The 12,871-nt window shown below is 34.7% G+C and overlaps 1 protein-coding gene across 1 annotated transcript; it reads right to left on the bottom strand.

Annotated features, from left to right (window-relative positions):
• Positions 1 to 6,802: 6,802 nt before the first annotated feature.
• On the bottom strand, positions 6,803 to 11,606 carry LOC140979371 (protein NRT1/ PTR FAMILY 2.13-like). The gene is made up of 4 exons (XM_073444735.1): positions 11,331 to 11,606; positions 10,283 to 10,500; positions 8,641 to 9,212; positions 6,803 to 7,754 (listed from the first exon to the last, which is right to left on the bottom strand). Exons 1-4 carry the CDS (start codon positions 11,551 to 11,553, stop codon positions 6,878 to 6,880), a joined length of 1,890 nt encoding a protein of 629 aa, XP_073300836.1. The 5' UTR covers positions 11,554 to 11,606; the 3' UTR covers positions 6,803 to 6,877.
• Between the last annotated feature and the right edge of the window lie 1,265 nt (positions 11,607 to 12,871).

Here is a 12,871-nt window from a genome sequence, read left to right on the forward strand (position 1 = left end):
TATAGATATATTGTAGGACCGAGTGCTTACCGCTTTATCAAAAGTTATAGCTGGTGGTAATGGAGTAACTCAAATCTTTTAAACCGCACAACAACTTAGGCACAACGGTTCGATCGCTCTACCAAGCAGGGACAATTATTGCACCCAACAATCTCCCTCTCAATAATTGCACTCCTTGCAATCAATGGGAATCGAACCCGTGACCTTGGCTTTGATATCAATTGTAGGACAGAGTGCTTACCGCTTTACCAAAAGCTATAGCTGGTGGTAATGGTGCAACTCAAATCTTTTAAACCGCACAGCAACTCAAGCACCACGGTTCGATCGCTCTATCAAGTAGGGAAAATTATTGCACCCAACATATATATTATGACAAATGCATAGAAAATTCTCCAAAAAATCTTTCAATTGTTTCATTCTTGTTTATTTTTTCTCTAGTGGTATGTGTAATTATGTTTAACAGCAACTTTAATGCGTATATTTTTAATTAAAAATTTGTTTCTAATTATGATAGGCTCCTCGACAACCAGATGCAAAAAAATGTGTTTATTATGTGATGAGATTTATGAGACAAATTATTGAAGAAATTGCAACTATCGAGTGAGATTCACTACGATCAATAGTAATATTATATTGTTTCTTTAAAATAATTACAAGATCTATTTTAAAATTTTGAAAATTTAGTAATGATTGTTTTTATAGTACATAATTTGTGTGTGTTCACAGTTCACAAAACGGAGTACTCTCGGGAAGAAATCAATGAGGTGCATTATGGGTTGGCAGAATGTATACAAGATCATATTTATGAGTAGGTATGGGATGCTTCCCTCCATAATTCTATGTTTCCCTTTTCATTTCACAATTGTTTGATATCTCTACTTTATTATCTGTAGGCAGGAGCAATCACATCTAAGAAAAAGTTTAATGGGATCAAATCTTTCAATTCAATTGTTTTGTCAGTTTTCCTTGTCCGAATGAGCGTTTATTTGCCACTCAAAAGTGTAATCTTGTGATTTGGATGTTTTGATATCTTAAGTGAATAGTGAATGAACATTTGCAAAGTTTCAAAAGTATAAATCCTCCATTTCCAGGGAATTGCTACTGTTGTGTTGTTGAGACATTTCAGATATTTTTGTTGGTAAGTACTAAATAACTACATCTTGATTCATTTGCCGAAGAGATACCCCATGCATTTGGATGGTGTTATACTTGATTGATAGATTTTATTTGGAGTGATCGAGCTTGGCCAGCTTTACATGCGATTTGTTTTCTGTTTGAATCGATAGACTTTAATTTCGAGTATACACTTATGTAATTTCGATTTTTTTCAGGATGTCTTATTTATCGGGAAGTCATGCAGAAATTTCTGGAGCCCCAAACAGAAATTTTTAATTTGTTTTCGCTGTTGACGTTAATAAATCGTGGTTATTTGGTCATTACATGGTAATCATGTGCCATCATAGTTAAATTGATGTTAACGGTGGTAAGATTTTGGAAGTGGCTTTACTGATACTTCTTGATTTTGTTCAAGTTATTTTCAGTTCTATCTCCATTGTAGCTTTGATGTATGGTCATTCTAGTGTTTTTTTTTTGTTTGTTTTTTAGCTCAGCTAAATATTCGAAAAAATTTAACCATGGTTTTTGTTTTGCAAAGCAGGATAAGTTAAAAATGATAAACACTTGACAGATCCGATCGAAGAAAAAAGAAAGCTTGGAAAAAATACGCATGTTTAGTTATAACTAGAATTTTTGATATTATAGACTTATTTTGGATCAAAATATTCTAAATTATAGCATGTTTATGTGAGCATCATTTTAGTTTTACTTTTGGGTCTAATTGTTTGAGGATGATTGTATGTCTTTTAGTTTTTATTAGTTGTAATTTCAGGAATTTTTAATTGGTGTTTTTATAAAATTATTCACTAAATAGTTCTATATATAATAGAAAATTGTTTGTAAAATCAATTTTCGCCAAAGACAACGGTTTTTCAACGATTTGAAAAAATTAACAACAACGATTGTAAAATGATGCAAAACTGATTTGTAAACAAGGCCAAAGACATCGATTTTTACATGTTCTTAAAATTTTGTATTCTACTTACAACAATGGTTTTTATTCGTTGCATAAATGTTGTTATAAACTACAAACAACAATGCTTTTTATCCATTGTTAAAATGTGGTTGTAACTTGAAAAAAACAACGTTTTTAATTTGTTGCAAAACCGTTGTAGTAGCTCAGATAACACAATTTTTTTTAAGCGTTGCAAAACCGTTGTCGTAACTTACATAACACAACATTTTTTAAACATTGCAAAACCGTTGTCTTTGTTATCTAAGACAACGATTTTTATCTGTTGTCGTTGGCCAGATTTTTAATAACAGTAACTATAACATCAGTTGTTCAGCCTAAAAGACAATGGATAGCGTTTTTCTTCTAGTGGAGAAAGAAGCACAACCGAAAAACCATTGATAATTTGATTACTCTCTCAAAGCTTGCAAATTTCCAAGAACTTCGAGTACACTCAAGCTTGCAATCTCAAGCTATTTACTTAGCACAAACTTATCAGAATATATCGTATCTCCAAGGATCATTTTGTATTACACTACTGACTCAAGCCGTCAAGTGACCATTGGGTTAGTTTGTTTTGTTTTATGGTAAACCGAGAGTTCTTAAACATCCACATATTGTAAAGTGATCCCTAAGAGTAAGTTATAAAGTAATCGATAAGAGTTTCAACTTAGGCAGTGATAAGTACTAATTGAAGTGGGTTGTTACAAGATGTCGTAAAATCAAAGTATTTTAGTGGAAACTTTCCTAAGTGGAAAAAAGGTGACGTAAAGATGTTATATGTGAACTTACTTAAAAATATATGGCTCATTTCGTTACGCATTTTACATTATTGCATATCATATTTCAATCCATTGCTTGTTAAAATATATATTGCGTTATATTCATCACTAGTCAAAACAGACTGTTTCCGTGCTTATTAACTTTTCAGTGATTCGACAAAACTAGATATTCAAGAAAAAAATTTTAACAACCTAAAACTATTGAGGACGGTTCAAAGTTTGAAGAAAACTTTTAAATAATTTTATTCATACCCTCTAAACTCTAATCCGATCTCAACTGATATACTAATGAATTTTTACAAAATAAATTGAAAATCAAAATATTACTTAGAAGGAAAATAAATTTTTTGGTCTATTAACTTGTTTAAATTTGGATTTTAGTCTATTAACTTATCAAACATTAGTGCACTAACTTTTAATTGCTCTGATATTTTGCTCCAATTGTTGACGTGGTTCCGACACGTCAGTATTTTTCAAAATATTTTTTGGTATCGCATCAATGCTCCAAGGAAAAATTACTAAAAAAAAAAAATCAATGCACCACAACAAAATTTAAATACTGTTGGAATATTTCATGTTCGCAATCTTGATTTTGATGTTAACAAAACTTGTTATTTTGTTTCTAATAAATTTACCTAAGTGCGCAGAAGCTGAAACTGATCAGGCTTCGAACTTATCAGTTACCGAGCCTAAAGTGAAGCTTTCGAGAAGCAAACTGAAAGTGTCAACTGATTGCCGAAACTGAAGCAGTCCAACTGAAGTGTCAAAGACCAGATCAACTGATTGTTCAGTTGATAGGTGGTTCAGCAGAAGACTTTCAGAAGCCCGACCAGTTGATGAAAAGTTCAACTGATGAAAAGCTCAACTGACCCGTTCAACTGAATCAGTGAAATCAGTCCAGTTGACGAGCCAACTGATTTCACCAAACCAGTTCATGACTGGTTCAACTGACCAGTTTAGAGCATCAGTTAGGAATCTATCATTCTGCAGAACAAGATAAGCTTATCAAAGGTGCAATACAGCTACGCGCATTAAGGAAAGCTTTTTTCTGGTCAAAGGACAATAATGGGCGTTGCAGCGGAGCTTAAAGACAAAGCGTTCCAAAATAACTGTCAGAAAGGACAAACAAATATCGATGAATGAATTCAACCGCAACAGGCATATTTGATGAGTCTTGGTATACGATCGCCTTGCTGCTATAAATACAGACCAAGATCATCAACAAACCAAGTGTGTGAAAATGATAGATGAAAGGACACACATATTACATATCAGCTTGCAAGAAGTAATCAGCCCAGAGGGAACACTTCAATGTGTTATCAGCTTAGATTAGAAGCATTAATTCCCTTAGTGTGTGAGAACACCTTCGTGTTGTCTTCAGATATCAGTTCTTACACACACACACACAATCAATCGCAAACACATAGAAAAGAGCTTATTGATTAGCTGAGTGAGTCTTGCACAAAGACAATAAACTTGTTTATGCAGTCTTTGACACACAGACGTTAAACAAGTGTTGGCTGAAAGGTGCTGCCTGCAGTCTAGGCTAGGAGTTCAGATTAGACAGTAGCGTAAGTCCTAAGCTGAGAGGGTTTGTACAAAGTGTTATATAAATCAAAGTCTTCTAGTGGATCCTACCCGAGGAGGTATAAGGGGTGACGTAGGAGCAGTTGAAGTCTCTGAACATCCATAAACATATCTTGTGTATTTAGCTGTTTAACTATTGTTTTCAAACTGATTTGATTAGTTCAAGTTGTTATCAGTTCAGTTCAGTTCTCACCATAACTGAACTGATATATGCTAGAACTGATCCCCCTTAATTTAGTTATTCAGTTCACACAAGTTAAAAATGCTTTCAAATTTAACAGCTATCTTAACGAAGGATTACTTCGAGTATTTTTCGCTTGGTTTAATGCCAAACTCGATTTAATTCATCGATGTTTACATTCTTAGAACACAAGCTATTGCATTTCATGGAGAATATTATATTTGAAGCATCTTCGCAGGTGTTAGAACCAATCCATCAAATACTAAATAGACCAAAACCATGAAACAATTCATTGGATAAAAAAATTACTTTCCTTTTGATCCAAATTTATAAATATTTCTATGAGATCGATCGAATCATATCAGACCACTATAGACTCATACAAGCCCGGACTCATATTCTTGGTCAAGCAAGACATGGTTGAATGATGCAGCCCGTGTGGAAAATGTATCTAGCCAGGCAAGGAAGTTCTTGGCATCTCGGGCACTTGCAGCACTTTGGAGTCTTCCTGAACAGGCCAGACAGGGTACACTAGAAGCTTAAGTTAAGTAATTGTAAACCCTGTCCACAAGTAATCAAAGGGTCTGTTCCCCTCCACTTTCCAGGTCATCCGACCTGGGCTCACCTTACCCGGTCACCAGCAGGAACCGTTCAGGTCGGGTTCTTCATACTCAGACCGACAATGAGAAGATGAGAGTAGGGCACATAAGTATGGGTCACCATACCTCGTAATCACTAACATGACAATCAGTGACCATGACAAGACCAGGGACAGTATGAGTCGTCATGCCTACTTTTTGAATAATTTCATAAAAGATACTGTAAGTCAAGCTGTTCAACAACTACCGTATTTAGAATCATTACACAGTATCATATCAACTCACAAATGACAAAAAGCTACTTATTTTGGCCATGGCATGTCAACTTTTTGAAAAGCAATGAGCTTAAAGTCGCAAAAGTATAAGGAACATTAAATGATCATTTAATGATATATACGGTGATTGAAAACGACTTGTCTATCATGTAGGGTAATTGTATAGATGATTATTAAAAAACAAATCTGACCGTTAGAACTTTTCAATTATTTATATGCATATTTCAAATAGAAAAAGCACAACCGAGAAACTATTGATAAATTTCATCACTCTTTCAAAGCTTGCATATTTCCAAGAACTTCGAGCACACTCAAGCTTTCAATCTCAAGCTGCTTACTTAGCACAAGCTTATCAGAATATATCATATCACCAATGATCATTTTGTACTACACTACCAACTCAAGTCGTCAAGTGACCATTGGGTTATTTTGTTATGTTTTCTGGTAAACCGAGAGTTCTTAAACAACCACATATTGTAAAGTGATCCCTAAGAGTAAGTTATAAAGTGATCGATACGAGTTTCAACTTAAGCAGTGATAAGTCTTAATTGAAGTGGGTTGTTACAAGATGTTGTAAAACCAAAGTCTTTTAGTGAAAACTTTCCTAAATGAGAAAAAAGTGACGTAAAAGTGTTATATCTGAACATATATAAAAATATATGGCTCATTTCGTTAAACATTTTACATTCTTGCATATCATATTTCAATTCATTGCTTGTTAAAATATATGTTGCGTTATATAATTCATCACTAGTCAAAACGGACTGTTTCCATACTTATTAACTTTTCAGTGGTCTGGCAAAACTAGATGTTCAATAATATTTTTTTAACAACCTAAAAACTGTTAAAGACGGTTCAAATTTTGAATAAAACTCTTAAAAAAGTTTATTCACTCCCTCTAAACTATAATCTGATCTCAACTGATGTGCTAATGAATTTTTACAAAATAAATTGAAAATAAAAATATTACTTAGAAAGAAAATAAATTTTTTGGTCTACTAACTTGTTTAAATTTGAGTTTTAGTCAATTAACTCATCAATCATTAGTGTACTAACTTTTAATTTTAGTGATATTTTGCTCCAATTGTTGACGTGGTTACAACACGTCAATATTTTTCAAAATATTTTTTGGTATCACATCAATGTTCCAAAGAAAAATGACTAAAAACAAAAAAATCAATGCGCCACAATAAAATTTAAATACTAAATCGACCAAAACCATGAGATAAAAAAAATTGTGAGCTCGATCGAATCATAAGCTTGGCTCGCGAGTTCAGTTTACTTTTTAATTTTTTAAAAAAACCACAACAATGTTGTTACTATATTAACTTTATTATATTATTATTCTTTCCATTAAGTATTACAATCCTCCATACAACATTATATTATACATAAAAATTTGGCTTTTCAACCTCGTCGCTTTCTCCATCACTACCAATTCTCATTCTACTCTTATACTGATACCCCCTCGACACCCAAAGAAAGTACACTAAATTCAACACTCCCAACCCTGCAATAAGAAAATAAAAATTTTCAACTTTGCCAGCGTTAATATCTTTTGTTAACCAATCAGGTCGCCCCTTACGTCCCGTCGAATTGTGCACGACATTGACAATCAGAGCACTAAGGTAACTAGCTCCAGCCATTGTACAAGAAAACAAAGAATTAGCCAGACTAGTCATACTTTCAGGAAACTCTTTGTTATAGAACTCGATTTGTCCGATAATATTGAATGCTTCCGCAAATCCCATCAGTATAAGCTGTGGTGCTAGCCAGAAAACGGTCATGGGGGCAACCCCATCAGCCCTATGATGCACGATAGCCGAATCCCTTCGCATGCGCTCGACTAGACCAGCCACAACCATCGACATGGCAGAGAAAACGAGCCCGATACCCATTCTTTGGAGTAGAGTGATGCCACCCTCGAGTTTTGTGACTTTACGGACCGAGGGCACGACGAATCTGTCGTATATCGGTACCCATATCCCGATAGTGATCATGGATATGACACCGAGTGTACCTGGGGGGATTTTGAAGTTTGAGGTGAGTCGACGGTCCATTTTCGAGGCTTGGGAGATTGTGAATGTGCCTTGTTGTGCTATGGCAGTGAAACAGATGATGCCGGAAGCCCATATTGGAATGACTTTGATTATACATTTGAGTTCTTCGGTTTGTTGGACACTGCAAAGTCTCCATGGATTGGAGATGGAGCCATTGGGTTGAATGTCACCTTCTGCTATTATGGCTGCTTTGTTCAAGAATCTGGTCGTTGGCATAATTTTAGAATATTACGTTAGTTTTGCATGCGTGGTCGATTATGAGATTGTCAAATTCAAACTTGGTGCAACAATACTCGACATCATGTCAAACAATCAAAATTGTAAAAAAAGATAACACCAAATTTGAGTAGTTAGTGAATTAGTAATTAATCAAACCAACTTAGAAATTTTGTGATTTTCTCTGAAGAGATATAAGACCAAAATTTTAAGATTTAGTAGCCGAAGGCATTTGATATAGACGTGTCAGGAATTACTGAATACCAAGACGCCTTGAATCTTGGGTTAGAATCTAGTCTCCCTTGTATGGGTGGTTATGTTAGGTGATAAATCTCTCGCCTAACTCTTTATATATAAAAAAAAGTTAATTGAACTCGAGCTTAACACTGACTGGGCTTGTCGACCTACACGCCGGATGAAGACAAATTACTAAACTTCGTGGAGATCTCATCTCTCTTACTCATAACAATTGGACCATTTGGACCTCGTGATACATAAAATATCAAGTCAAAAGACACCGATGGTCATCTATAAAACAAACGGCAAGTTGGGATCACTGGTGTCCACATTATTTTCCATTCACACCCATAACCATTATTATAACCATATGATCGTGTCAAGAATTTGACCCTAAGATTGTATTCTTTGTTCTAGAATCCATGCAGTTTGTCCTAAGAGAGATGAGATCTACACGAAACATACATACAAACGAATTTAGATATTATGCTGTGACTGAAAACACAGCACATGTACTGTGTTCTTTTTACACGAGATCATCAACTAATCATCTCGTTTCATCCCATAAAAACAAATATGAAAGTCCGAAAGAAGTTAAACATGCTAAATGTCAATTAATGGAATAGATGGGGTACCTGCATTTATTTGTTAAATGCAACTTCTCCGCAACCGTCCCCTTCCTCAATGGTGGGTCATAATATGTCCCGTCGACTCCGCCAACTTCCAGAATGTTGACCTTCCGTTTCTTGTATGCAGCCACCACCACATGCGCTATCCCAGAGAACACACTACCTTCAGGCTTTACGTACATATAAAGCCTCGTCCCGGCAAAAAACAGTGAAATCGAGCAGACCATGAGCACCGTAAGGATGCCGAAACCCCAAACCCAGCTCACAGAATCTTGAATATAGACCACGAGTGTAAATGCGAGGATTAAAACAACTGTGAATGTGGTGTAATACCAGTTAAAGAAGCTGTTGATCCCTTTCCGTCCTTCGTCTGTGTCACGGTCGAACTGGTCGACACCGAACGGGATGCTGCATGGCCGAATGCCTCCGGCTCCGATGGACAAAAACCCCAACGCCATGGCCAAGATTCCGAATTGGAACTTGGTGGGACCCTGGCAAGAATTGGTGGAATGTTGAACGTTGCATGATGGAGGATGCAACTGAGGAAACCACGCTATAAGTGTCAATATCAACATACCCTGTCGATGGAGAAGTTTAAATAAATACTAATTTTTTTTTATAACCAAAGAAATTTCTTTAAAAACATAATTTTATGCTTTCGAATCTAAGATAAATTAATAAATTAAATACTTATCATCGTATATATCTTGACTTGCTATGATTTAATTATTGTCCAGGAACTTAAACAAAATTAATTTCCTATTAATAAATATAACCAACTCGAAACATGCATACACACATATATGTTTAAACTGATTCAAATATTGAGATTATTTTTTAAGTACTATTTTTTTATGATTTCAAAGCTTTTATTGAAAAAAAAAATTGAATTCAAGATTTTAGTTAGTGAATTTTTTTTTAAAAAAATAGAGGCTTTTAGTTGGTGATTTTACCAAGGAAACAATATAATGCCATAATAATGACTGAAACTGCTCAAGAATAATACGATTAATGGCAACTTTTTTTAAAAAAAAAATTAATTTTTCCTAATTCCCGTCAGGAACACTCGACAATCCAATTAATTGATCCATATGATTTATGTGGATCCCATATGAAGAATCTAAAGCACACATAATAATAAATATTGCTAGCTGTCGACGAAAACAATGCGGCACCGGTTGCGTACCTTAAATATGAGAAAAAATGCAAGGGATCAACCTTTTTGAAAAGTCTAAACTATGTAACTTAAAAAAAATATTAGTAGGTTATGTTTTGCCTTTAGGACTTTTTTTTCTTTAAGAAATGCTGACATAAATAAAATAGAAAAATTCTAACGTAACACCAAAAAATATTCATGTGACATCGAGAAATACTGACGTGATATGTGAAAATGCTACCATAGCATCGAAAAGTGTTCATATAACATCAAAAATGTTGACGTTTTCACAATGCCTCAATCTAAACGAACTGACTCGTTTTGACCCAAATTCAAACGGGTCAACCATTTTTAAATCGACTTGGGCTGATCTACTGGTTTAACCCGTTTTAACGAGTCAAATCGAGACTGAGAAGCTGTGGCATCCTCCGAATCAGAAAAGTTGAAGAGAATCATAATTGATTTAATGTTAAAATGTGGCTACATACATACCATCAAAGAAGCGAAAGAAGCGAAAGCAATGGTGGTGAATCTGCCGGTGTAGGCATCCGAAATAAATGCACCCACCAATGGCGCAAAATTTGTGATACCCGACCAAATATTCAACACATTCGAGGCCGACACCTGCTCCATGTGAAGCTGTGTTAACAAGAACACCATAAAATTTGCAATCAAACCCATGGAGGCCAATCTTTCAAACGTCTCATTTCCTGTTATTAAAAAAAAATCATAATATAAATACGAGGAAAAGGATTATTAATTAAAAAATTCAATTATATATAAAGAAAATTACATTTTTTTATGTGTTTGTCTTTTGTAATTCCGGCCTCACAATTTTTGTATTTTAGTGACAAGAGCCTAAAAATAATTATATATTTTTCATTTGAGTAGACGGTCTCACGAATCTTTATCTGTCAACCCTACCGATATTCACAATAAAAAATAATATTTTTTCATGGTTGACTTAAATAAAAAATTCAACCCAAAGTTTTTGTGTTTTCATTTTACTCCTAATATTTGCTTTTCTTTATTTTAATTTTATTTTTTTTCTCCTACCTCCATTTTTTTTGGGGAAGTTGGTGAAAAATCTTCAATCAAAATATTTCTTTAGGTTCACTCCCTACCTACAAAATTGTGGTACTATGTCATACCAAATGTGGTACACTTCATGTGGAAATGTGGTATTAAAAAAATATCCAGGGACTGAACACAAAAACAATTGACGGCTCGGGACTGAAGTACAATTTCTTTTCTTCAGCTTTAATTGTCCTTGCAGGGATATTATTATTTTTACCTAAAATAATAATTACTCTTCGTTTAATATGCAGTACCTACTTCCAACAATTCACTTGCAATTTTTGTAAATATTACATATCAGGCGCAGCTATTCCCAAATCTAATTCTTGAACTAGTTCAAGAAATAATTTTCTCTTGCGAATAATTTTATATCTAAAACAAGTAACAAAGCAAATGAACTCAAATATTTTATCCATGCGTTGATATAAACTACATAACATATTATATATATGCATGTGTGTACCCAATACGAAGGGCATGGCCTTCCATCCGCCAGGCTTTCTCTGCTGCGGGGATGCGACCTTTGATCCATTTTCCGGCAGAGACGTTGATGTCGGCAGCGGTGACTTGAAAGGTAGAAGAAATTTAGAGGGAAAACAGTGAAATTTGTTACAGAAAAGAGAAGACAAGGAAGAAGAGGAGTTCAAATCCTTGTTCTTATTTTCTTTTGAAGATTCCATAGTCATCTTCTGTAAATAAGCTGATTGCTTTTCTTGCTGCTGAGTAGTTTATATATATAACGGTGGAGTGAAGCAATCATATGTATTGATTATGTCTTAATTACGTAAGAAAGAGAAAAAACCAAGGCAATCAAGCTACTACGGTACTAGCAATTGTAACATGTCGGTTTAATTATTGGTTGTATTACTCTGATAGTATTGTTGCAGTCATGCATTTAATATTTAGATAGATATATGATTTTTAAATGAGGTAATGGAATAATTTATAGATATTTATTTCACTTACGTAACAGAACAAAGCTCTTGTTTTATTTACTTATTTATTTATTTTTATTTTCTTTTGCTTAATCGTAGAGACGCTGCACATAATATATCGTTATACTCCCGGGCACAAATTAAATTAATGTTGACATGTATATCGTCGATTAGTTGGCATGGATGTCTAATTTGACTAAAATTAAGTTTATGTTTTATATATATTGATTATTTGGAATCGAGTTCTCTTAGGCGTCGATTCATGTAAAAAGAATAAAAATTATATCATTCTAGGAGATTAAAACCAAACAGTTAGAAAACTAAAATCTTAAATAGGTCACAGGTCCACTGACAAGATAAAAATTATATAATTTTCTTTTTTTTTATTTTATAGTAAGAATCAAATATTATCTTGTATATAGTTTTCGAAAAGAAATATATATATATTACTGGCCATGTGTATACATAGTTGATGATGTCCGGATAGATTAGGTGAGTTGGTGGGCAATCTACCAGGCATAAAGGTGTAATTTCCCAATGAAAATTTCTGAATTAATGGGATAAGCTTGGCCTGGCCTGATGGGACGAGCTCGGGTGGTCTGACCTGGCCTGGTGGGATGAGCCTGGCCTGGCCTGCCCTGATGGGATGAGCTCGAGTGGCCTGACATCGTGGGATGAATCTGACCTGACCTGATGGGATGAGCCCGTGTGACCTAACCTGATAGGATGAGCCAGACCTGACATGATGGGATGAGTCTGGTGGCCTAGCCTTCCCTAACTTGACCTGATGGGATGAGTTTGGTGGCCTAGCCTTCTCTAGTCTGGTGAGATGAGCCTGATCTGGCCTAATGGGATGAGCTCGTGTCAGACGAACTGCGCACACTCAACAAGAAAATGTCAGTGGGGTGTGAAAGGGTCTCCGACGTGGTCACTACAACGCTCAAGTCAATATACAGTTTATTAAGTAGAGAGATAATTTATTAAATGCATTATAATTGAATATCTCATATCCCAAATGAATGAGTAAACCTGGGTATTTATAGGGAGAAGATGACTTCGATTATGGTGT

This window comes from Primulina huaijiensis, chromosome 6 (genome assembly GCF_012295235.1).
Source record: "Primulina huaijiensis isolate GDHJ02 chromosome 6, ASM1229523v2, whole genome shotgun sequence".
Lineage (NCBI taxonomy): Eukaryota > Viridiplantae > Streptophyta > Magnoliopsida > Lamiales > Gesneriaceae > Primulina > Primulina huaijiensis.

Coding starts and splice junctions, on each gene's coding strand:
- LOC140979371 (XM_073444735.1), bottom strand. CDS start 11,553: ATGACTATGGAATCTTCAAAAGAAAATAAGAACAAGGATTTGAACTCC. Junction 9,213..10,282: donor CTTCTTTCGCTTCTTTGATG/GTATGTATGTAG, acceptor CTCCATCGACAG/GGTATGTTGATATTGACACT. Junction 7,755..8,640: donor CATTTAACAAATAAATGCAG/GTACCCCATCTA, acceptor GCCAACGACCAG/ATTCTTGAACAAAGCAGCCA.